General features: G+C 42.4%; 1 protein-coding gene across 2 annotated transcripts in view; it reads left to right on the plus strand.

Moving 5' to 3' along the window:
• The first annotated feature begins 917 nt into the window (after positions 1-917).
• Positions 918-26,525, plus strand: part of LOC125900850 (histone-lysine N-methyltransferase 2D-like) — a 422,240-nt gene continuing 396,632 nt past the window's right edge. Inside the window, exons 1-5 of one of the 2 annotated variants that reach the window (XR_007450885.1) lie at positions 918-1,033; positions 3,884-4,006; positions 4,570-4,750; positions 5,169-6,211; positions 7,664-8,538. Coding sequence is in view for 1 of the 2 variants with exons in the window: in XM_049596114.1 (XP_049452071.1) it covers positions 3,884-4,006; positions 4,570-4,750; positions 5,169-6,211; positions 7,664-8,332 (2,016 nt within the window). In the remaining variant the exon portion in view is untranslated. Of the gene's footprint in view, positions 1,034-3,883; positions 4,007-4,569; positions 4,751-5,168; positions 6,212-7,663; positions 9,743-26,525 lie in introns of those variants that run through there. The other variant, XM_049596114.1, reaches the window with a different exon arrangement.

Consider the following 26,525-nt stretch of genomic DNA (forward strand, 5'->3'; position numbering starts at 1 on the left):
GTGTTTTCTTCTCCAAAACAAACAGATGAGCTGATTTGAACCGGTAAAAACACTGAATAAAGCAGTTTCAGGTTAAAATAATTTGTGTTTTCCCGACACTCATCACAGAGGAGCTGCTAACTACGGTAGCCGATGTGAAAACATGAATGTTTTCATGTTCATGTTTTTTTGAATTGTACATTTCTAACATTATTTCATTTCTTCTTAGTCTGGAACTCAAGTTCAGTTCTGCAGTCTTTACTTTATTTACTTTGTTTTATGTATTTTGTTGTATAACAGGGCAGGTATCTTTATAAGTCATTGTTTGAATTCCAACCTCTCCTGCACAATGTTTTAACTTTAATTTATTTTTTTTTTTTCCTGTATTTTCTCATGTATGTGCAAATAAACTCAAATAAACTAAACTAAATTTAGGCCTTATTTTCTAATATAATTAATTCAATGTCTGAAAAGACTTTTAAAAGATCTACAGGAACCCTGGTACATTTCACCTCTGTCTGCTTCAGTGCTCCTCAGTTTCCTGTTGCTGAATAACTGTTTTTATTTTTATTTATTTGCCTCATTTATCTGCTCTCACTGTCCTCTCAAGCTCTTAAATGTAATGTTATTATTATGGAGGTCAGCTGTGATAGTCATGTCATGGTCAGTCACATGTTTGTGTGTGTGTGTGTGTGTGTGTGTGTGTGTGTGTGTGTGTGTCCATGTGAACGGATTAGGATCAGGGATTAGAGACAGATGTAAACCACAAGTCCAGATCCAATCGCATTCTGCTGCCATCCCATCACACAGCACCAAAAGTCACGGTTAGGGTCAAGATTAAGCACGCCCCGCCTCCTCTAGAGCCTGACCTCAATCCTATTGGTCCACCCTCTGACTGACGGCGCTGTCGTCCAATAGGAGCAGAGGACAGGGACCGTGTGGAAACCGCTGCGCAGATGTGTGTGAAGAAGACAGCGCAGGTTTTAGTGAGAGCAGGAAAAGCTTGTGAGAGGAGGGAGTCACGAACTGCTGCTGAGGCACCAACACACGAAAGGTGAGAACTGCATTATGTCATTATTACATTATATATATATTATTATTACTGGAGCATTTGGTCTGTGTGGCTCTTGTTTGTGTGCTGTCTGTTTAAAATCCTCTAAATGTTCTTAGTTATTTTACACACAAAAAAGGCTTTAAAGGTATTTTTCAGGATGTATTTCAATAATTTATAAGCTTTTATTTTATTTCTATTGTCCTTGTTGTTTGTGTGCAGCCTTTTAAAATTTCTCTCAGCCTGCGTAGTCAGATGTTTAACACTAAATAGGCCTGTAAAGTATATTTGATGGTATAATTTAATCATTTACAGGCAGGTGTCAGTCTCTAAGGTCTTTACTGTTTGTGTGCAGCCTGTTTTAAATCCTCCCCGGCCTGCTTACTCTGCTGTTTTACTGTAAATGCCAGTATGTTAATGTAGATGTGTCTGCTTTCACTTCTGGGCCTCTCCTGCAGGCTTGTCCTTCATTACAAGCTTTAATCAGACTAACTGAGGTCTTGCAGTCGGAGCTGTGATGTTTTGTGGGATCTATTCTGCATGAAATTTGACCCAGAGTCTCGTAGAATCGAGCACAGAGGAGAGGAAAGCTCTGTCCTGACCTGGTAGTTTAGAGGTCATTCATTTGGCTCAGCTCTCTCGTGTCAAGGTGCTTTTTTTTTCCTCTCACACCAACTTCCTTGTCTTGTTAATCTGCAATCCCTCATCACTTTACACTTAAATGCATGCTTGGAAACAATACACACAAACTTCCCACATTCCTGTGAAGGCCCGAACATGACGCAGAATATAGTGTGTGTGTGTGTGTGTGTGTGTGTGTGTGAGAGAGGTAAAGCTCGGCCTCTGAAGGCTAATGATACAGAGAGGAAGACTTTGCTCTTTGGTTCCTGCGTCTGACATTTATTCCAGACTGCTGCTGTCCCACGTTTACACTAAACTTTGACGCACTGCTTGGTTTGTCGTGGCCGGCGATGGCAGATTATTGTGTGGAGACATTCCCTCTGACTGAACCTGTCAACAGATTACTCCACCTAACTGTTTAGGTACAAACAAGGTGAAGGTTTAAAGGGGTATTCATTACAAAACAAAGAGTGCCTGAGGTTTATATTTGACCCTGAGATGCAGCAGAGTGTGAGGGTGTGTTTGGACTGAGGCGTTTTAGACTTTAATGTTGCACATTTATTGTTCAGATATTAAACTGGACTCTGGAGATGATTAATCAGTGACTAGTCCGGGCCGGATGCCCGTATTCTTACACCAGACAGCTGCAACCTTGAGACTAAGCGTCGTCCTCCACTTGAAAAGGAGCAAAAGTGCTGCAGCTGTGCAGAGAAAGAGACGCATCCTTTTAAAAATGTTTCTTGAAACTGAAAAGAAGCGGAAATGTTTTTTTAATTTCCCCCACGACTGCAGCATGGCTGATCGTCACTTTCGCTTTCAGTGTTTTCTGGGTACTTTCTCGTCTCACACGGAGTAACAGACAAACACAGAAACAGGGAATGGGCCCTGGTGCCTCGCCAGCTGAAGTGTTCACTAAAATGTAGGAGTGTGTGTTGACTACTGAAGCACCACTTTGCAAAATGACACAGTGCAAAACTGGCACAGGTATCAGGAGTGAAATAATGTTTGTCACCATGGACTGTAAAAATACCGGACGTACCTTCTGTGACATCACCCGTTGGTTTGTGGACTCCTGTTTTGAGGTCTTGAGTTTGACATTCCGGCTGTCGCCTTCTTGGTTTTTTGGAGGCAGAGGTGACCATGTTTGGGAAAAAGGGTGGCGCTGTGGAGGAGCGAGTGGTGGATCTAACTCGTATTATGCTGCCTCGCCGTTCTATATATAAGGTATGATCGTCAAATGGGGGAACAGAGTTGTCTGACCTTCAAGCCGCCACGAGAGGTGGTAACAGCGCCAAAACAATGTCTGTATAAACAGGTCAGCTGTCAGGACAGGTCAGAGTCCTGCAGCGGGTCGGACAGGTAATCTGCAAAAAACAGTGTAAGGGGTTAAAATATGTACATGTATAACTTCATGGGTACGAGTCAAAATGAAGTACACGTGGGCAGGCAGCAGACAAGAACGAAAATATATATTTTTTTTTTCAGAATAAAACAAATGAAAAAGATGTGCATCATATTTTGACTTCCAAATCACTATTATCAAGCTGCAGTTCCTTTTATTTTGAAAGTCAGTGACACAAGTTAAACCTTTGATTTGGTTTTCAAAAACAAACCTGTGCAGGTCTCTGGGACGGGTGTGAGGTTATGGCAGTGTGTCATGTGTGCGACCCACTGCGGGAGAGTGGTTAATTTAAAGAATAAGAACAGCAACTGAAAATGTCAGCCAACTGGGAAAACAATGACAGTCAGGAGCTCCTTACCGTCTGAGCAGAGGATGAGATCAGCCGCCATATAACAGGGACACTAATTGATTGTTATCGAGGAAGACCCCAAATAAATTTTTCCCCACAGATGGTTTCTGTCATTACAGGTAGTTCTAATGAAGTTCAAGTGTTCGTTTTTCAGATACATTTGGTCATAACTTGTAATTTGATGTTAAAAAAAGGGGTTTGACGTCATCAACGATAGCTGTGTGAGCCAATTGGCGTGCACAAAATCAGTGGTGCTGCTCGAGATTGGTCAGACGGTTATATTGGCAGGAACTGTGGCTGTACCTGGGATAATCTGTTTTCATTTTTGTACAATGGGAGGAAGTGGAGATGCGTCGTCTATGAGCCGGCCTCGTGGTCGTTCAGAGAACTGCAGTTTTTGGCACTTCTATGTTGGCTTCATTTGTCAAAGGTTGACTCTTGGTCTTTACTCTGTTTCTGTTTTTACTACCTTATCTCACAGATGTCACTCGCCAGCGACAAGCTGTACAACGGATACTTGCGGCGGAATATGCCGACCATTGTGAGCAAGGTCAAAGTGAGAGAAATACTGAACCATCTACCGTGCTTGACGTCTCAAGACAGGGTGAGTTTCATTAGACACAAGGAGCTGGGGCTGGGGATACTCACTCACCAGCAACATTCAGTGTCCACCGGCCGGTCTGCTCCCAAAAACTGAGCTTCTCTGTCTTTGCTGTGACAGTAGCTTTGTTTAAGAGGTGGCAGTGACGTCACCAGCGTTGTTTTTTTTAATTAATTCATATAATTTTAATTAATCAAATTTTTTAATTAATTAATTTAATGTAATTTTTTGACTAAGGATACATGACTGTAACTGCAGGTCTAAACAGGTTAGGAGCTCTGTTATTAGTTGTGACCAAAACTGGATTTTTTTAAAGCCAGTAATTATATTAACAATTGAGAGTCGAGAAATGATGATATCGACCAAAATTACAGATATTTAACATTTTGACAAGAACGCTCAAATGTGGTTATTGTCTGGTGAAGTACTGAGAGATGAACTCTAAGGTTTATTATCACTGGTGACAGTAACAGCTCAGTCTGAGTAAAATCATCAGCACACTAACAACAAACTGATGATGACTCTGATTAATAAATGTGTGTTTTTTCTATGAAATCTAATTTTAGGAAACCATTGAGGCAAAAAGAGAGACGTATGGGAACTATGACAGCATGGTGCTCCTGCTGGACTGTCTGAAGAGGAGAGAGAACTGGCCGGAGCAGTTCATCAAAGCACTCGAGGCGTGTGAGCAGTCGACACTCGCAGCTGAGATCAGAGCAGAGTATGAAGCTCTGAAAGAGAACAACGGTAAGTCTGAAAGCCAAGTGCACAGTACTGTGTGTCATAGGGTAGAGTTTAATGCAGTTAGAGGACTGGGATTGGTTAGGGTTAGAGTAAGAATGTTACGGTAAGCCAATCAGAGGCTGAGGAAGGCTGAAGAAGGCCCCGATCACACAAAGTGTTTTGTGGGTTGCAAAACCTGAGGTGCACAACACACCTTTTGTTATTTAATTAAATGCTACCAGTAAAAACAAACTTTTGTTTTATTTGTCACAAAAACCTTCAGGGAAAAATCTGCTGTCTGTCTGTTGGTCCTGTTGTGTCTGACATCAGAGACTCCAGTAAATGATAAATGATGACTGTACAGTTAGTGTCAGCCGCCCCTCAGGAGCTTCAGTCATGTTCAGAATGGATTTAAATGACAACATTGTTTGCTTTGGCCTAGATTCATCCAACCCCAGCTCTCCTCCAACAACTGTCGTCAGGGCACACGTCCATCCAGCACCATCTGCCAGTCATCTGTCCGGCCCAGAGGGTGGTGCAAACAGTCAGGCTGCTGTTGCTCCACCAGCTGAAGTATCAGCTCCTCCAGACGCAGATGAAGCATCAGCTTCTCCAGAGCCGACTGAAGCATCAGCTCCTCCAGACACAGATGAAGCATCAGCTCCTCCAGAGCCGACTGAAGCATCAGCTCCTCCAGACACAGATGAAGCATCAGCTCCTCCAGACGCAGATGAAGCATCAGCTCCTCCAGAGCCGACTGAAGCATCAGCTCCTCCAGACGCAGATGAAGCATCAGCTCCTCCAGACGCAGATGAAGCATCAGCTCCTCCAGAGCCGGCTGAAGCATCAGCTCCTCCAGAGCCGGCTGAAGCATCAGCTCCTCCAGAGCCAGCTGCCCAGGCCTCACCCCCTGTGCAGCCACAAGCCCCCCAGAGCTCAGCAGCCCAAGTTCCTGAGGCTGTTTCCCCACCTGAGCCTGTCCCAGAGCCTCCACAGTCCACTCAGGCTGAAGTGGCACCTCCTCCATCAACACCTCCTCCTTCCCCTGCCGCCCCACACACTCAGCCCACTACACCCCCACCTCCTCAGAGGGAGACTAATTCTCACCAGGAGCTGGTGGAAAACTCTGAATCAGGCATCCAGGATGTCTCTGCTGATGATGTTGTGATCCCTGATCAGGTGAGCGCAGGAAACAGAGAGGTATCCATCAGCTCTGTGGACACTCCTCAACCATCCCGTCCTGTTGAGCAGTGTGAAACACACACTGCGTCCCCAGATCTTCTCCAAACAACAACCACCTCCACAGAGGTCAGTCCACCACAGAGTCCCTCTGCAGCTCAGATGAACTCTGATGTGACCGATGGATCCTCTTTCCTGACCCTGACCCCAGAGAGGCCTCCAGTCCAGGACAACAGCCCTTCTGGGGACATCAAACCCGCAGCTGTCCTGCAGCCTGAAGAGACATCTGAACCTCCTACTGCACAGGTGAAAACCTAAATATCATCATTTAAAAATTAACACGTGGAAACATGGTGCCCACTGCCCAACCCTCTGATCTCCACTCGTTAGCTAATGATAGCCTTGGCTGCTCTGCACTGTCCACACACAGGTTGGGTGTTAGCTAGCTAGCGGCACCCCTCATTGGACATTTACCACTGGTGATGCCTTCCCAGTGGCGAGAGTGTGTCACTACAGAAACATGGTGGCTGCCCTCTGGTCTCCACCCAGGTCACTCCGCTGAGTGAGTGGCTTCATTTTGAGCTGCAAACCCCTTTAGCATTGTTAACTACCAGTATGATGGTAAAGCTAGCCTTGGTGACACTGCTGCCGGTGCTAACAGTGCTAACAGTGAGGGTTAATGATGCTAAAGGGGGTTAGCGACTCATAATTGAGCAGTTTACTCACTGGGGTGACCTGGAGGAAGACCAGAGGGCGGGCATAGTGTTTCCACAGCAATGCTGTTGTGTCAGGGCGGCGTTACTGTCAGTGATCACCATATGAGCGGTGCCGTTAGCTCGCTCCCACCAGACCCAGTTGGTGCTCGGTGTAGTTAAGATAAGAACAGTAAAATCAACCTACAGACTGACGTGTAATCGACAGTTAACTGTTAAGTGGTTCACGGTTGACGTCCCTAGTTTACATTCATGTTTGCTAGTTTGCGGCCTTCTCATGTCTCAGCTTTGCCGTCACATTTCAGTATTTTTTGGTGCGTTATGGCTGCCAGCTGTCAATCAGTGGAACACTGTGAAACGTTTGGCATAGACTGAAAAAATACTGCACGAAGCTACTGTGATGTCACCTGTTGGTTTGTGGACTCCAGTTTTGAAGTCTTGAGGTCAGCATTTCAGCTGTCACCATTTTGGTTTTTTAGAGGCAGAAGTGATCATATTTGGGCGAGAGGGTGGCGCTGTAGAGGAGCGAGAGGGTGATCCGACTCATATGCCCCTTTTATACTGGCTCCTTAAGGCGGGAATATTGCACCATTATGCCGCTTGGCTGTTCTGTATATAAGGTACGATCGTAGAATTATATTGTCTCGCCTTTAAGGTGGCAGGAGAGGAAGTAACAGCATCGAAACGGTGTCTGTATAAACAGGACAGTTGGCAGGACAGGTGTGATGTTATGGCAATGTGTTATGTGTACGACCCAAAGTGGGAGATTTAAATAGCAGCTAATAGCAGTTAGCGGTTAACTCAAAGAGCAGCAGCCAAACGTTTGATTTCATGTTTACTAGTTTGGCATTTGCGCCGTCGCCATCTTGGTTCTTTGGAGGCAGAAATTACCATATTTTAGCAAAACCGAGGACACTATCACCCCTCAATAAATCCTACCTCTGTGAAGCTTATAATGTGCAGTGTTTAACAGCACAACAGAGAGGGATTGGTTCAGCTACATTTTAAAAATGAACCTGACATGTGACATTAATTTCTCCTGCAGGTTGTTGAAAGCAGCCCGCAGACAGAAGCTGCAGCGACAACCTCCCCCCCGCCTGGTGCTGCTGGGATGGGCGCCCCTCTGTGTGATGACAGCTCTGTGTGTCTGAGCACCTCGGGTGATAGTGAGCATCTGGAAGTTAACGGTGCTGCACCGGACGCTGTGACCTCTGCCCAGCTTCCAGCATGCTCCACTGTCAGCTCCACCACCGTGACTACAGCGTCTGCACCGCCATGCCAGGAGAACGGCATCACTCTGAACCATAACGAACTGGAGGAAAACCACTACGAGTCTCTCTGTCCCAGTTTGGGAACACAGGCGGTGCTGGAGACCGTGGTGCGTGTGTCCGAGGAGCCGTCTGTCCTCAACCTTAACGGTCAAAGCTCAACACCACAAGTTCAGATCAACGGTGAAGCAGCCAAAGAGATGACCTCTGCTCCACCACTGTCCAACACCACTGCTGATACTGTACTGAGTGTGAACACCTCCTGCAGTGAGAACCACCACCCGTCTGAGCCTACACCCACTGATCTGTCAGCAGAGCCGAAGACACTGCAGGATTCAGAGGACAAGATGGCCTGTCGTACCCTGACACCTAATACAAAGTACATTCTGACCGCTGCAGGAGTGGGTGCCTGTGCACTGCTGATGGCGTGGAGGTTTAAGCATTAAGGGGATTTAATACCTTTAAAGGAAGAGAGGATTAGGCTTTAAGGCTTTTTAAAGAGGATCTTAAGGTTATGGTGCCTTATTGTAGTCACTGGACTGGGATGGCGTGAGGCAGCTGTTTAATAATTACCCTCAGTAATAATAGCTGACTCGTCAGACCTTTGATCGTGTCGTTAATTACTCGTATGTTGGACTTTTATTATCTAACTGTTGAATGAACCGTAGTGAACAAACACCAAATCTACTCCTCTTATTGTAGTTAGGGAACTTTGTGGAGCTGGGTTGAGATCTCAGGTTATTTATGCACCTGGTGCAGATGTGTGGTTTGTGAAGATGATGTGTATTAATGACAGAAATGTTTCTACGTGCACTTTGAAGATAAGACTGTCAGCTGTCGTCCAGTGAAGATTAGTGAACCTGAACTTTACTGGATGTGGAAGAGCGTGTATAAATGACGCCTGCTGCACTGTCTGTATTTATTTGTACATACATATAAACTATATCGGTATCTAATTATGTATATTAAGAAAAAATAGTAGTTATCAGGATGTAACTCCAGTTCTATGAGCATGTCGCCCTCTAACAAGCTTTGTGAAGCCCGTTAGAGGGCGGAGCAAATAGGAAATAGAAGAAATGTGTGATAAACATCCCAAAGCTCTCGTAACGTCTCAGAGAATCAGTCTGCTAAACTACAGAAGCCAAGAACTGCCAGGCCAGATAAAGAATCACAGTCCAGATCAGTTGTTTCCTTTTTAGTTATGTGCTTTTTTTTAAAACCATGACTCAATTGTGATTTTTTTTTTCATGGCAACATCTTTTTTTTTCTGAGATGGAAAACTTGTGTTAACATGTAATAAGTCATTTTATTAGCTGCAAAAACTCTGTTTTAAATATCAGTTTTTGTGGTTATTGCTTATTTCTTTTGTATAAAAATGTAGTTAGCATAAACATCAGCTATTTTTTTAAACAGTGAAAGAATACTAAAAATGTAATAATGTAATCAATATAATAAAAATGTACTATAAAGTAATTTGCTGCACTGTGCAGGTCCGTAGAGCTGTAAAGGCAACCACTGGTCTAATCAAGCGACTCTGTGCTTCCTGTCCATCATCTGGTGTTCATGTTTGAGATGAACTTTTATTTTTTCATAGGTTTTCTTCTCCTTTATACAGAAACAAGTTTGAGAAGTCTTGTTGTATGAGAAAAGACTGTATTGTAAATATCATTGTGAGTATCAGAGATGTCAGAAAAACAAACTTTGATGTAGAAAGTTTTGCACATTTAAAGAAGATATCTGAGCTGCAAAGATTCTTTGTAGATGAAATGTATCATCGATTATCTCAGTTTGTTTGCACTGTCTCCAGCTATGCACTCGATAATCATATCAATAAAGCTGAAATTATATTTTAAAAATCCTTTGTTGAGTGTGCATGTGGGATTTCCTGCAGAGACATCAAAAGTTTATGTGAACTCCGATGTCACACAGAACGTTTTTATCATGTACAAACACATGACGGATACATTTACTTTGCCTTCTGCAATTTGATTATCTTACTCCTCATTAGGCTACTTTTGTCAGGGATGAGTTGTATTAAAGGACTGCAGGCTGGAATTGAAACCGTGGCCACTGTGGCAGTGACACTGGCTTTGTAAATGGGACATCCGCCCTACCCACTGAGCAACTGCGCCCCAGAAACACTGATTTTTAACGTGAAACTGATCATTCAGTGTTTTACTGTCTTGAATCAGCAGGTGGCTCACAAGTAAAACAGTGCATAGGATCCATACTTAAAGTCTATGTGTGGACAGAAGCAGAACATGCTGTGCACTAAAACATATTCTGATTTATAAAACCATGCATACACCTGCCAGTGTGCAATGTCCTTCTATAAATCCCAAAATGCAACCTGCTCTATAAAACATACTCCTGGTCTCTGTCAGTGACGAGCAATAACAAATAAACAAATCTTTCTTTTTAGTGTCCAGTCTGAACCAAGTCAGCCTGTCAAACATCCGACTGCTCATGAATCCCTCAGACTTACGCTCAGCTCGCTCTGTCTGCTACAGTGAGTCAACAAGAGGCAGTTAAATAAGACTTGAGTCAAGACCTCTGCCAGCGGAGGCCAAGGGTGCATTCACATGGCCCTCAGATGGTCGTTCTAACTTTGGTGTTCATTAGCTTAAAGTTGTGACGTGGAAACAACACGGAGACTACAACGTTGCTCTCAATGTTTAAACAACTATGACGGCCCTTGAAGTACTGACTTGGTTGTGTTTTACCAGTATCTGTTTTTTCCTGTGTTCTTGGAGGCATCACAAGAGTGCAGTGGCTGACTCAGAGCACCTGGGCTGAGTGCTGCTGGGGAATAAAAGCCAGCTCCAGTGTTGCTCTGTCTCTCTCTCTCCATGTGACGTCGTTGTCACACTTTGGCCTTTGTTTGGTTTGCTTTTGCTTTCACTTCACAACACCTCACCATGCTCACTCACTCACATCTACAGCACTGATTTACTGACTGGCCCGTTCCATGTCTGCTTTGTTACCATAAATAACCCTTAATTTAACATCATCCACTGTGTCTTTTCCAGTATTTGTTCTGGCCTGAGAGCCGGGTTGTGACACAACACGTTGATAATGAAGAGCAAATGAAAGGGATCAGCTGAGCCATGAAATATAATCAGAGAACTAAATTTTTCAGAATATTGAGACACTAAATAAACACAGCACAAAGCTGGAAAATAACTGGACTGCTACTTGACAATCAAAGAAAGTCAGTGACATATCTGTACCGTAGTACTGAGCTTATATAAGTGCCGATTCAATATATATTTACATGTGTCAACTCAAAGGAATCAGTCCGCCCATTACTAACTAATGCAAAGTATAAAATAACTAGTATTAGACTGTCTTTGTTCATATCAGTTATTTTGCTTGTTTGTTGTAATTATTTTGAGGTGAAAAGGACCCTGGGCATTTTAGGCCTCCTGATCCTCACAAAATATATATATCTATAAAAAATTAAACTTTGACAGCCACTGAACTGAACTTGTTTTTCTGTTGTTGTCTGGAAAACGACAGGCTGCACGAGGTCGGACTGCACCTACAGAAACGTGCCAGAGCACAAGAACATCGACAAGGACAAATTCACCAGTAGGCTGGGAAACTTTCACATGTAGGAGAATAAAAAGACGAGCATGTGTTGTTTCCTTTGACAGGCGACACAGTGGTGGAGCCAAACTGTTGATAGTCGCCTCTGTTCGGGCTGCTTTGGGTTCTGGTGATTTTTGGAGATGTCTGCACCGTGACGGCCCACCACTGTTGCACCAACACAAAGGAAACAACCTCCATTAAACTACTGCATTCTAGTAATAATTCATGAGCATCATCAGGCTGTGAGCATTCCTCTGTTACTGGATTATGTCAGGGATTATCTGTGATGATTAATCTGTTTAAAGATTGTGTTCACTTGATTTTTACTTTGGAGCTTTGCTTTGTTTTAAAATGGATTGAACAGATTGTTCTGTTGGTTGTTCAGTCACCACTAGGTGGCACCGTTATCTTTATCCCTCAGCTTTGGGGCTACAAACGATTCTGCTTTCATTTTAAAGGCTGTGACTGATGAGTAGTTTTGCTATCGGCACATTTAATGTGCCATGTTTGATTCTGAAGCTGTGCTCTGTAATCTGATTACTGGGGCGCTGGGTGTGTTTCATGTGTGGGCCGGCTGAGTTCAGTGTGTATAAATGTTGTAATGATGTGTGTGATGGAGAATCTGTTTCAGTGTCGTGATGTTTGGACACAAACTGTCACACAATAAGTGCCTTTTAGTAGCACTGTGGCTGCAGCTGATCAGGGCTCGGCCCAGAGGGGATTAAAGCTCAACTCAGAGTGTGTAAGGGACAGTTTGGATCCTCTGAAGTGAAGCTGTGTGAGGTAGTGATCCAGAGTCAGTGTGTTACCTACAGTAGATGGTGGTCAACACATCCAGAGTTTGAAGAAGCAGACAGGAGCAATATATTGAGTATTTTCACCGCTTTCCCTTTACCTTTCTGTCAGATGGCCAGTTCCAACAGGAAAGCTGTTAACTGCATCAGTTTTTTTCCACTGGTTTGTTATATTTTCTTATTTTAGATTTGTTTTCCTTTTGTTGTTGTTCTTTTATTTAGTTGAACTATTAATATTGTAACAGAATCTGAATCTCACTCTGAGTTACTGTTGTTGTTCACTAACTAAAATAATGTGAGATCCTTTTGTTTAGTTTTTACTGTATATCTGAAGCAAACTGTAAAACTAGATCACTGATTTTGTTGCAATTTCATTGTCTTAAATTAACAATAACATTTTTTTTTTTTTTTACTAATTTCTCACATCGTCAAGAATATTGTTATCACAAAAATACCCTGAAATATCCTGATATCATTTTAGGGCCATGGCACCAACATTACTTCCTCTGTATGTATTTTTAGTCGTGTGCAAATAAGCAGACCTAAGTTCCCCATCGATGGTGTGAACAAAACAAATCACTGACCCAAAATAACCACATGTAAGGACCTCTACACTCAAAAAAGGCCACAAGATACACACAAACCCTACATGCACTTCACCTCAGGTTGTTCGATCCCAGACGAGCCCCCATTTATTTTTGGTGGTACTGGTCTTGCTGCCTCTCAGCCTGGGAGTTTTTGCTGTCTTGTTTCCTTGTTTTATTTGTTAATAAATACCATGGATTTGAGTGTTTGAACGTGTCTTATGTGGTTATTTTATGTGTAGTTTTGTTCGTCCCATACGGCCACCACAGGGTGGGGCGTAACAATGTTCTCGTCAAAGCCAGACTCCATTGAGAAAAACAGTAATTTAAGCCTACTGAACACAGGAGCTGCTGGTCTGCTGCTGCTTCGACAAGTCACTTAGTTTGTCTTATTGTGTGACTCTGGTGAATCTGAATTAACTCTTTAGAACATCAAAGTCACACAACAGCACAAATAACTAACTAATGGAGGCAGCAGTCGACCAGCAGCTCCTGTGTTCAGAGATGTTAAATCACTGTTTTTCTCAGTGGAGTCTGGCTTTGAAGAGAGCGATGTAACAGCTTCATTTTCCTGTTGGGAATCAGTGTCTGAAAGTGACTTAAGAGTTCAAAACATATTAAATGTAGTGTACACTTACACTGCAATTGATGTTTTTAGGTGGGACTTTTTTTAAGTGGCTTAAAAACCATGTAATTGCTGCCCGTCCACAGCTGTACACTGCTTGGCTGCAGTGTCGGTAGTCCAGCCTGCGTCTCCATCTACTGTATGTAATACACTTACTATGGATAAGTACCACTTCAAACGATCTGAACTGTCCCTTTAATGTGGTGCCATACACTAATATGTAAAGTGTAAGACTTGGTGTGAGTGCAGCAGAAGAGATGAGCCTGGTTCAGCCTCATGATGAGCTGCATGAGGCTGCAGCATGATTTGTGAGCAGGCCTCTCGAGGCCTCAGCATGCAGCTCAGTGTAATTTGGAATATCACTATGAGGTCAGAGGAAGCAGTGACTGGAGGATGAGAGGCCTGGTGGTGTTTTTTTTCTTCCCTGTTCCACCACTAAAACATCAGTGATTTAATCCCTGCAGCAGCTGCGTATCCTGTTGCAGTGTCCTTGAGTGTGAAGCCTGGTCTCAGGTCAGTCTGAGTTAGAGTAAAGTGCCAGTTAAACGCCTGAAAGGTAACTATTGTCCCGGAGATTTTATCTAAAGCGAAGTTCTCCTAAGCCTAAAATGCCTCCCTTCAATCTCCCTGTCTGCTCTCTGTTAATGTGGGTGGGATTTGTGCAGATCCCTCTCCCCTAAAGCCCAGCAGGTTTGTTATTTGACTCAAGGTCACTTCTCTGACTCCTGTTACGCAATGTTTGGGGTGTGAATTACAAAACGTTCCCAAAGAGCAGAATAATTACCTCAAAACGAGGTTGAGGCGGTGAAAAAAGTTGAGGCATTTAGTAGTGAAAATGCTTAGTCTTGACCTTACAGCAGAGCAGCTGTACTCGTGGGCATTAATTGGCTGATGGTGGCATACCTCACAAAGCCCTTCTGATCTGTGTGAGATTTGAGAGCCTGAAAGGCCTGTAATACTAATAACATGAACTCCAGTTGAACCCACAGAGAGCGCTGGGACATTACCAACATGCAAAATGAGTCTATATTTAATCTTATTGGTCTGCTTGGCTTTGCCCCGCTGGAAACCTGTTCAAATGCAGATAAAGACTGATAAGAGGTTAGCGTTCATCAACATGCCGCCACTCCCCCGGGCCGCGGACAAAGCCAATCCCTTAACTTAACTAAAGCAAACACAAGGAAGATTAAGTGCATCTTGTTAAAAGGCTGCGTAGTTTGTGGAGCTTTGAAGAGATTTCTCTCCCTGCCAACAGGACGAAAAAGAGAAACAGAAATGAAGCAGCAGATATGACATGCTGCTCTCCCACTCTTTGCTGTTTGATATATGACTGTGCAGCAACAATCCTCCTCACTCCCCCTCCAGAGAAGTTTGGAGTTGGAGTAATTGAGTGCGTTTCTTTGAGTGCAGGGACACATAATCTAATTTTTATTCTAATTCTGTGGTTTCTCTCAGCTGGTAAATAAACTGAGGATGTGACATGAGGGAGTAGCTGACTCACGCTGTATATCAACCGTCTGATTTGTTCCTCAGGAAGCCAAAATAAACGCTCAGCTTACAGGCCTCTGCTCCAACTTCATAACCTTCCCAGCAGGGCTGCTGCTGTTTGCTTGTCCTCTTCTAAAGGAACCACACTTCAAACATATCAGTGTGTGGATTCTGGAGAAACAAACGTATCCTCTCTATCACTTCTGATTTATTTCCAACAAATTCTTGGAGCAATTTTTGCCCTTTGAAAGCCTAATAAGACGTATTTATTCAGCCTGCTCCTTGATACGAGTGATGTGGTCCTACATGAGCTCACAGTCTTCTGCCAAAGTTAAATCAGTTTTTATTTCACAGGAAAAAAATCTGCCTGTAACTTTCTGTCTGAGCTCTTCTCACTGGTTTAAGTGGGCAGGGTGTTTATGTGCAACAGTCAATATCTGGCAAATTTTAAAGGTTCTGTTTGTAACTTTTTATGTGTATATATCATTTTCTATTGCCAATGTGTGAACAGGTTGTGACTTAACTTAAAAACTTTCAAAAACCTTCCCAACTTTCTCAGTCGCCTGTAACAGCCTGTGGATGGATATGTCAAAGACAAACTGTCCAGGACAATCCAAAGGATGTGACATTATGCATGCTCATAGATTTATTGCTTCTCTTCAGCTCTGCTAAAATGCAAACAGGGTACAACAGTAGCTAAAGGTAGCTAAGAAGTGGAGTCCAGTAATGTCAACAAAAGACTGACAACCACCACAACACAGAGACAGACCTTTACTTAGCACCCTGTAGCAACTTGAATTTAGCCAGAGCAAGACTGAGCGTTGGGGATCTGATCCCAGACTGCCCAGAGCCCCGACTGTATAGGGAAACTTTCTGTTGCTGCCATTACATGAGTTAGCTTACTGTGAACCCTGGGCTGGGGTTTTTACTGGCTGAATTTGAATTGATACAACTGCTAAGGCCCGCCTGCTGTCCACTCAGCTCCTAGGGATGTTATGTCTCAGCTGCGAGGAGTGAGGCGGAGGGCTCATGGACTGTGCTAGTTAGCTAATTCTTGTCTCATTTGTGGTCTGATAAACAGTTAATTCATCAAATTCAGTGCCCCATATCATAATTTTAATGCCCCCAGTGTTGAAAAGAAATCCAAACATCAGAGGAAGCACTGACGTGAAATCTATTGTGATGTTGTGGTTTCAGTTGGCTAATGTCAGTTAACATTAGCTTGCTTGCTAACGCAGATCAGTTGCTAGCTAGCTTAAGTTGCAAAATCCTGTCTTGGGTGATAAACGTCATCCAGACTTCAGGGCTGATCTGGCACATAAACTGAGTAGATTGCTGTTTGCAAATTACTTTATCAGCAAATGTTATGAAGTGACTGAGGCCAGCTCACTGCAGCGTAGCTTAGTTACAGCTAGCTGGCTAACCTTAGCTTCTTGCTCGCTAATGTTATCACTAGCAATATACTATCTGAGTACATATGTTGGTTGGCTAACCTGCCAAATTATTACCCAGCTAACATGATCCATTCATACTAACTTGTGTATTATGACAAATGGTGTTGATTTAGGCGACAATAAATTATGTACAAAATACAAAAATGGTTATTTTAAAGTGTGATCACAAAATAAAATCTTTAAAAAATATATACATACAGGTGTTTTTTTTACTCCAAAACTTTAAAATATATTTGTTTAATTAAGAATATTTACAGTCACAGAGATGCTTTAAGACTTTATAATATATTAAGAGTTAGCTTGAAGTCTGTGTGAGCACCAAACCTTGTCAAAAAGGGGTTTTCTTTATAATTCTCTTATATAAATAAAAACAATATATTAAAAAAATAAAATAAGGACCAAAAAAATAAGTAAACAAAGATATTGGATCAAAACATACAAACAAAGACAACGGGGGACAGCTGGTTACAAAACAGCATGTTTCTAAAATTTATCCACACAAAGTCAGGTCTAATGTTTGAGGCGTACATTGTCTTATTTGTCCAGTTATCAATACGAGTCTCCTTCATTCTCTTCAAAACATAAATATACCAAGTCACTTCATTCGTCAACACCAGGTATTTCTGTTTTCAGCCTTTTCTTGTTTCAGGATTTCTGACAGACCACCAAAACCATTCGAGTTTCTCCAGTTTGATCAGGTACATCAAAATTAAAAAATGATTCTGGTTGAATAAAAGGAGCCACAGAGGGACCGAAAAATATGGAAATGATTTGCATCTTGTCACCACAAAATCACCAACAGTCCGTCTGATTTGAATAAAGATTTCTTCTGGGCAGGAGGACAGAAACAACGCATGACATTCTTCCAACTAAATTCTGTCCAGGATGGAGAGCGTGTTGTTTTCCATTGTTGTCTAAATATCTTCTCCCATTCCCCCTCGTGTGATTGACTGTCAGATTGCCCACAGTGAGTCATGAAGTTTAAAACATATGACACGACTGCTTTGCCATTTCTTCACAGATAGATCCTGAATTTTCCTCAATATAATAAAATACGAAGGTTTGTTCTGCTGCATCTCTTATAAAACTGCCACAATGACCAATAATGTAAAAAGTGACCCGTAGTGTTTTTCATTATGAAGTGTAGATATGTAATTTTGGACCAAACTATTGTGTCGGCAGGCTGTAGTGAGTGTGATAACTGAGATCAACAAGATGTTGTGATGGTGGACTCACACAATGGGGAGGCGTCGGCTTCTCTGCAGTCTCTTCTCAACCCTTCGCTGAATTCCTTTGTTGCTCTGTGAAATGAATACAGTAATTGTCACAATGAGAAATTGACCTTCCCTTTAATCTAGACAGAGGCCCCCTTAACAAGTTAAAATAGCACAAACCCAATTAGGGAATTGATTGCTTGCTTTCATTTCCCTCATTTGCATCAGGGTCATATAGGGAAGATAAATTAACGTCTCGTCTTTTGTCCACACTGTCATCCTTGGTTGTGGAGTATCTATTGCAGAGACATGAGCAGGAAGAGAAGTCTTTTGTCTCCTCGTGACGAACTCATCTCTGATAATCTGCTGTTAAACAGCCACAGAAAGAAAAGACCTACAGGAGATTAAAAAGTCCTCGCTCTTTCATACTGCTCTGCAAACACACAAGGTTTCATGTTAATGAATAGGCCCATATACGCACCCGCAGAACTCTGCAGATTTTAGGAATCTAGATGCTGCCTGCCACCTCCTTCTGCATGTGTGCGTGTTGCATTCAGTCAGCATTAAAATCAAAGTTGGTGGTGTTACAGATTGTTAAATTAATGTTTGTTCTCTTTGCTCCATAGTGAAGCTTCCATTTTAATGACCATGTGTTCCACAGTTTGCTGATTGACTTTTCCGACAAATGTTTAAATTTTTTCTTGAATTATTGATGATTAACTCAAATTTCTGATTCAAAGTTTCTACTAAAATCTACTGTAGGTGAGGGGACAAAATCAATACAGCATGGTATCACAATATATTCGTGTGATAATATTGTATCGTCACAGGGCCAAGTATTGATGTTTTTATTGTAAAAATTAAATAATATCACAAATACAAATTAAACTTCACGTAGCCTACTAGAATAATATAATCAGTTGCCTTTTCAGTCCACTAGATACATTTTACTGATGCAAAAAAAATGGCCGACATGAGATGAACAGGCTTTATCTGATTAGAGAAAACAGATGTTGACAAAGTTTTCAACTGGGGACATAATTTACAGTTCAAAAAAGATAATAACTCACAATATATTTTGTTGCAATACTCAGCATATTACAACATATTTAAAAATTGAAATAATATGGTATTGTGGCTTAAGTGTCGTGATAATATCGTATCGTGGATCCTCGGGTGATTCCCACCACTAAAATCTATGAAATAGCTCTTTCAGCCTGCTTGAGGTCATTTTAGGTTTTAATGTTTTGTGTGAGGTTATTTTTTATTTTTATCATAAATGAATATTGTCTATTATTTTACCAGCCACAAACAACAACAACAACAACAACAACAACAAAAAAAACATTGAACAGAATTCCCTAGATTTTCATTTTGGATCAGCGCTGAAAACTATTAAAAAATCTACGGGTTCAGTTTGGACCTGTTAATGAGATACTCTCATCTATCTGTCTGTGGAGGTGAGCTGTGTCATCATAGTTAATGTGATTACTGTATTTATTGGTTTTCATTCATTTAAATGTGACAAAAAACAGGATTATCACACATTTTTACTGATTATTTTTTTCCCATAACTTTTCCATAATATTTTACCCCATTTCCATAACGTCATTTAAACAGTTTATAGGCCTATGTAACAATACAGCCACAAATTATTAAACACACACGGCAATAGATCATCAGCATATAGTACGTTTGCTATTGGACTTCTGGGTCAAAGCCCAGGGTGAAAACTTTGACAAATTCACTTCAAATCAATACACTGTAGATAGCCGTATCCCCCAGCCCTAAAACAGCACCTCGCCCAGTGCAGCTGTGACTCTTTAATGTGTTTTTAATAATTTCTGAGCAACAATGGAGCTCAATGGAACAGAGGGATAAGATATATCAGGCTTTGTATACGCAGACAATAGATGTTCATCAGATCAATTCACTCTTTTCATTGGATATGTTGATGAAAAGAAAATATGAAATATCACTCGATGTCTCCTTTACAAACCCTCCTCTCCAGTGGTTTGTGTAAAGACCCATTTAAACATCTGAACTATCACAGAGTGGTTTAAACAGTAATCATCAGTAATATAATGATTAACCTACAGTAAGTGAAGTCAATGGGTTAACACATAAAAACACTGCTATGGTTCTCATAATGTTCATTTCTCTGCACATAAATATGTTCAATAAACCTGCCTGACTGCTCTCCTGTTTCTGTACGTCTGAATCCATTATTAAAGAGCGCAGGTTTTTATGTGTATATGTGGATGTTTATGTTCCCACACAGCCACTGTCGGCTGACAGGGAGGATAATGACATTGACTCCCTTTGTCGTCCTGGCTGATAAATGGCAGTTTAAAGGTTGAATCTCACATCTCTTTCATCTCCTTCAGACGTGCACGGGCACAAATCCTAAGTGTTGTCACTTTATTTTGGTCTTTGTCTCTGTGATCGATCGAGAGACGTCCTGTACAGGAGCAGAGTGTCATTAACATGATTAGAGGCTTGTAAACAAAAAACGGCCTTTGGCTTTTCCAAGGCACCGCTGCACACGCCGTGATGTAAAGCTGGGCATGCCTCAACCTGTGCTCCCCTCCGAGTATTTACGTGACTTAATGGGGCAAGAAATATGTGTCCTGTGTGCGTTGTAATCATTAAAACCTGCAGTCAGGTTGTATTTCATCCTGCTATCGACCTACATATCTGGAGGTAACATGTTCAAGGGCATGAAAAATGTCACGGCCTGTAAATCCTCTCATTGTTGCCTCAAGGAGTTTGACTTCCAATAATTGATGCCCACTTCCATACATCACCGCCGCTCATTCCCGCACAACTCCTAATGCTAAACCTCACGCGGGCCTCTTTCACATCGTCCGGTGCTGCTTTGTTCATTTTTCAAGAGAACCATAGATTAACCTCCACAAAACCAAACTAAATAATGTCACCATTAATCTGCGGGTTATTGTAATTTATAACAGGAGACACTTGTAATAAAACCTTGCCCTCCAGGCTTTTACCAAACTGCGTGCTTCCTGTACAAATGAAACCTGCTTCCTTTAATACAGATAATGCTGAGTGGCACGTCACCTCAGCTCCAGTCTTTGCTGTTCATGAATGGCGAGGAAATATAATTCACTGCCAGTTTTTGTCACTCACTGCTTCAGCATCAATGAAGTCAAATTTATCTTCATTACCGAAGCACCGAGCTTTATTGTTTAAACAGCTCGTGTACGAGTGAGACAACGTAAACAGGCGGTTCGCTGTGTAGTATTTACCGCCCGTTTAAGAAGCACCGAGGACGCTGTTTATCTCCTCTCTGGTTGTAGAGGCTGTGTAGCAACCAGGATGTCTGGGACGATTTAAGACTTCCTCCTGCTCGCCTGCCTGCTCTCCCTGTTTGAAAATGCTGCAGAGGATCCATCTATTCCTCCCGTTGTAATGAACCTCCCTGGGGGCCCGGGCGCTCCATGTGAAGACGCCTTAGTACCAGAGCGATTCATTACCTCGGAAATGTGAGCTTTTGTTCCGTTTTCAGCAGAGCCCCATTAATCTTGGGCTGCCTCCTGGCATGCAGGCCAGGTACTGCTTAGGTAATTACAGTTAATCATCATTCAGACGTGCACATGGACCGTGGGCTCCTCAGTGGCTTCATGCAGGGGCAGCTCTACCCTGGTGTTTACCCCCCTCCTACTGTACAGGAGTCCCAGTTGCACCATAAAGGAGCCTCATTTCTTTCCTTTGTGTGCTGGTAACTGAACTGGGAGTGTTTTGGTGATTGTGTCCAGTAAGATTTGGCTCCAGTTGTGCAGCAGCCTCCTCTGCACAAACAAGTAAACATCCCAGCCCCGCCTCCTCCGCCCCCCCTCCCTCCAAACATTTACACTATCCAGCTGTCTGTGTTGCACAGTTACTGGAGCCTACTGTTCACCTGCCGTTCATGATTGCCATTAATGGACAGATTACAAGATGGATGATTTTCAGGAGCAGCGAGCAGAAAGAGGCCATCTGTATCTGGGCTGAGGGACACACAGACGGATAACTTCATCACCCAGGGTTTCATCTCAACACACGCACACCATCCACAGTTTACATGTTTGTATTCACAGCTAAAACAATAAAGATATTACTCCTGAAGCTGAACGACAAAGAATTCATCAGCCACAATTATATTTGATTAAGTAATTAAGTGTTTAATTATTGGATGGACTGCGTAGAAATTTTGGTACGGCCATAACTAACTGTGGTGGTGATCCTGTCATTTCAACTGGCGCCATCATCTGGTCCAAGTATTCTGGTTTATGACTAAATATTTGCAAAATTACGGTCATTCCCATCAGCCTCAGCCTAACTATGTAGCATATGTTAGCAGCTAACATGCTATAGGTCAGAGCAAAGCAAAAAACAACTTTGTCATACTGCAGAAAAATGTGTTATTAACCATGCAGCCAAATTTAAATGATGAAAACAATCGCCAAGTATATTTAATTAGGTTTTAAAATTGTGAAAAAATGAGCATGATTTTCTGCTCTGAGACACTGGGACGTGTCCACTGAAGGAGCTGAGCCAAAGAACAAGCCACTGTGTAGCAACAGAATCTCATTGGCAGCTAACAGCAGCTAATGTTAGCACAAGGCTAAAGCAGTGAGCAGTAACTACTGGCGGACACAAAGACAATGACAAATGATTTACCCCCAAATTCAGCACTACACAGTTCACAGTCTTTTCACGTGTTTTTAACAAGCATTTTCCAACATGTATGTGTTCAGAAAGAAATCACTGATTTTACTGAACTACCTCATCTACACACTTTCATACATCAACAACCTCACACTCTGCATACAAGTGGATATAAAGGTACTGATAATACAGTAAGCGCAGGAAGAACAGGAAGATACCTACTGTGCAAAAGACAAACTTTTTACACACAGATGGCGCTATAGAGCTGCTACAGTCCCGTCTTTACACCTCCTTTGCATTTTAATCCAGAACCAAATAACGGCGGCATCATGTCGCTCCAGTGTTGATATCAGACAGCATGCCGTCATCACAGAATCAAAAGAGGCTTGACATGTGACACAACAGCGTCAGCCTCCAGTGTGACATATAACATATGTGTCAGCAGCTCTTTATAAACTATAACAATGACATCACATGTCAATAACAATCATTTAGCGTCCCTGTTATATGGCGGCTGATCTCGTCCTCTGCTCGGAGCGTAAGGAGCTCCTGGACTCAGCTGCTGTTCTTCTTTGAGTTTGCTGCTAACTGCTAACAGCTACTTTTTAAACACGTTAAAACGTCCAGCCTGTTCTCATTCCAAAGTCATTGAATACTGCTGCTTTGTCTGATTTTGGTGTCAGACACCAGATGTCAAAAGTCACCTTTCGCAGCAGTTTGATACGCCGCCGGGCAGTGTCAGTTGCGGTCAGCTGGAAGGCACTTGTCACGGTGGTTTGATAAACCGTTTGGACTGCATCAGGTTGAAATGCTGCTGGTAACTATGTAATATAAGGAGCTAAAAAGTTCAGAAAGGGCGGGAGGGAGGGGCGGTGGATGGATCCAACAAACCCCAGATTTTTACACAGGAGTCCACTGTCCACTTCCTGTATGAACGAGTCACACCATGATGTTTTTTCTGAACCAAACCACGTGCTTTTGTTGACATTTTGTTGGCATCAATAGAGGCATCCCAGATCATCAATATGTGACGACTTGGAATGAGAACATATTGAAACGTCACACCCGTCCTTCCGGCTGTCCTGTTCATAAAGACACCATTTCAGCGCTGTTACTACTTCTTGTGGCGGCTTAAAGGTGAGACCACTCTGTCCCCCATTCAACAATCATAGCTTATAAACATATTCCCACCTTGAACAGGCAGTGTAAAAGGGATTAAAGACTAAATTGTGCACCACCAGAAGAAACTCACCAGAATGTGTGTCAAAGGTCACCACTCTCATTCTGACGGCTGATTGTTGAAACTAAACTGTGCTTTAACACAGAAGCTTCTGTATATAGAGTCTAATTGTTAGTTGTTTACTGAACTCTTTAGGAGGATGCAAATTATCCTGCAAACACATCCAACTGTTCTTTTCTGCTGTGAGTCACTTTGTAAGAGAAACGTTTCTAACAACAAAGCCTTCAGCTGTGTCGTTCCCCAGAAGACCTTCCAGTTAGTCATCCATTCAACAGATTAAAAAACACAGGCGTCCTGGGAAACCGTCAAGACTCCTGATCAGCTCACTGTTGCACATTCCTCTAAAGACCATCCGCAGGCTCTCGAGGTATCGATTAACATTTTAGATATGAGCAAGGAAGAGAATCAATGTGTGCTGTCCCATTAGTGAAACGTGCCCTCAGCGGTTTGTTGTTTGTAATTTGAATGGAGATAAACTCTGCGCTTTAAGGCTGCAGCAGTAAATGAGATAGTTTTAGTCTGGTTGACCTCCTTCAAGGAGAACAAAGGCAAACTCAAACAAGACGCTGCTGATGTTTGCTCTGCTTGATAAAGAAGAGACAAAAAGCAGAGATCGTAATGATGTCAAAGTACGCTGAAGAAGTTTGGGTCCCGTCTGTCGGAAATGAGGAACGAGTGAAGAATGTTATCTGATGTCAGAGGAGGGAGGGATGCTTCGCACCTGTTGGACTGTGTGTTGTAACCAAAGGAGGGAGAAGCTGGAAGATGTCAGACAGTGTCGTCATCAGGTGTTATGACAGAAAATAATATCTAAAGGGTGCAGATTTATCCGCTCTCTTTTTTCAAAAAAAATCTTTGTACCTGTTCAGTGTGCAGAGTGGTCAGACACACCTGTGGTCTAAACATCCATTAAGGACGTGGTGGTTAAACACCTGAAGAAGTGAATGGTTGAGGACAGTGTGGCAGCGTGGGTGCTGTGTGTTGGATTCAGGCCGAAGAAAGTTGAGTTGTAGTGCAGCAGAGTTAGTGATCTTTCGTCCTGTCTGGAGGGTGGTTTTGCTTTCCTTACTTCTAAATAAAAGTAGTTTTTGTTAACATTTGAAAGACTTCATGTTCACCTTTATTTTCTTGTTTTTTGTAAAATAGTCAAATAAACCTGCAGCTAGCAAACTTTTCCTCTAGCAACAGCAACATTTAACAAAGGCAATGTTACAAAATTCAGCTCCAATCAAAGCTTTGTTTCCACTGAGGGAAATGGTTTCAGCTTACAGAGACAGACAGAAGGTCTGCGTCACTGTGACATGTGGTTACATTTCTGGGGAGGTGCACATCAGGCTACGGCAAAGTTTACGCCATAGATTCGACGGAGAAGTATAAATCCTGCTTAAGGTTGTGAGATAACATCATCTTCTCTATTCTGCTTAGAAGTGGTGAACTTACAGCTCACAGATACTTAATATGACTCAGTCTCTGGCTTTGTTTCATTTCTAGTGTCTGCAAATAATGTTGTTGCACATTTCTAACCGGTTGTTGGTGCCGTTAGCTTGTTTACTATATTACATGTATGTCGCTGTCACACTGAACGTCCTGCTGAGCCCGGTTCAAACTTTAAAAATTTATATGGAAAACAAAAAAACAGAATTGCTGACTATTCATGTGAAACAGCCAAATGTGGTTCCACTGACATAATTTTGAGCCCTAATTGATTCAGGCATTCCAAAAATAATTTTCAAAAAATCATAGAAATCACAATAATTAAGTGAATCTATTTTTTCCCCACTTCTATGAGGATGTACTGAGAGACAGACGAACACATTGTTTCTGATCTTGTCATGGGATTTGTTGACACAACACAAGAATAAAGAAAAACTCCAGTCTCTTCCTGTAAAGCTTTTGGGATATTGTTGCAGGTTTAATATTATTTTGAGGAAGTTTTGCAGAAACAAGCTTCAGATTCTTTCACTGAACATGAAGGAGGAAGAAGTTCAGGACCATTTCTTTCTCAGTGAAGCCCCAACGATTGTTTGCTTTTACCTTTGTGTCCTCCTCACCGCTGCCACCTTAAACCGCAAGACACCTGTCCCTTTGTGTGACACTTTCTACCCACACACACACACACACACACACACACACATTGAAAACCTGTGGGGGTTTCTGCCCAGTCATTTGGCACATTTTTGATGTTGAATCAAAAAAGACAAAATGAGAGAGCGAGGAGGGAGCAGGAGGGAGAGGGAGCAATCTAGGCTTTCCACTCCAGTGAAAGGCACTCTTTGTTGAACACTCCTCTGCACCCTCCACCCTCCACCCCCAACCCTCCCTCCATATCCACCCTTCATCCCCCTCCCTCCCTCCTCTCCAAAGCCCGGGCGGATTTTTCATTAAATGCTATCAGAAATGTGACTGGTCCTATTCATGGGCAGATGGAGGGCTGGCTGTGTGGCTGGAGACCAATACCTTCACTGGAGAATGACAGGAATCTGGGCTGTAGGTGAAGGTCCGGGTGGACATGCCGGGCAGACTTTAGACGACCTCACAGAGATGGAAAATTTAGCTTTATCCAAATTTTCCTTTGTGTTCAAGAGTTTAGCCTGAATATGTCTGATATGTTCCAGTGGACCAGCGTGTTCTCGTCCTGATTTCCTGCGGTCACACCTCCTTTGTTTGCAGAGAAAAGAAAAACAGCCCCACATTTGTTATGTTCAACAGCGACCCAGTGTTTCTCCCCCTGTTCTGAGGCTCCTCCAAGTAAGACCTCCTTGTCCTCATTTTTTTAAAAAGCTACTTAAAGAGTTAAGAGCACTCTGCCCAAACAAAACAACATATTGTGCCAGTGTTTCCTCAGACAAACAAGGTGACCAGATCCATCCGCTGTTCATTTCTCACTAAAGGAAAGAGATGAACCTCTCATATTGTTAGAGAGCGGTCGATTATGTCACGGGACAATGGGAGGCAGCGGGTTGGAAGAAAACACAAAC

Source organism: Epinephelus fuscoguttatus, linkage group LG14 (assembly GCF_011397635.1).
Source record: "Epinephelus fuscoguttatus linkage group LG14, E.fuscoguttatus.final_Chr_v1".
Lineage (NCBI taxonomy): Eukaryota > Metazoa > Chordata > Actinopteri > Perciformes > Serranidae > Epinephelus > Epinephelus fuscoguttatus.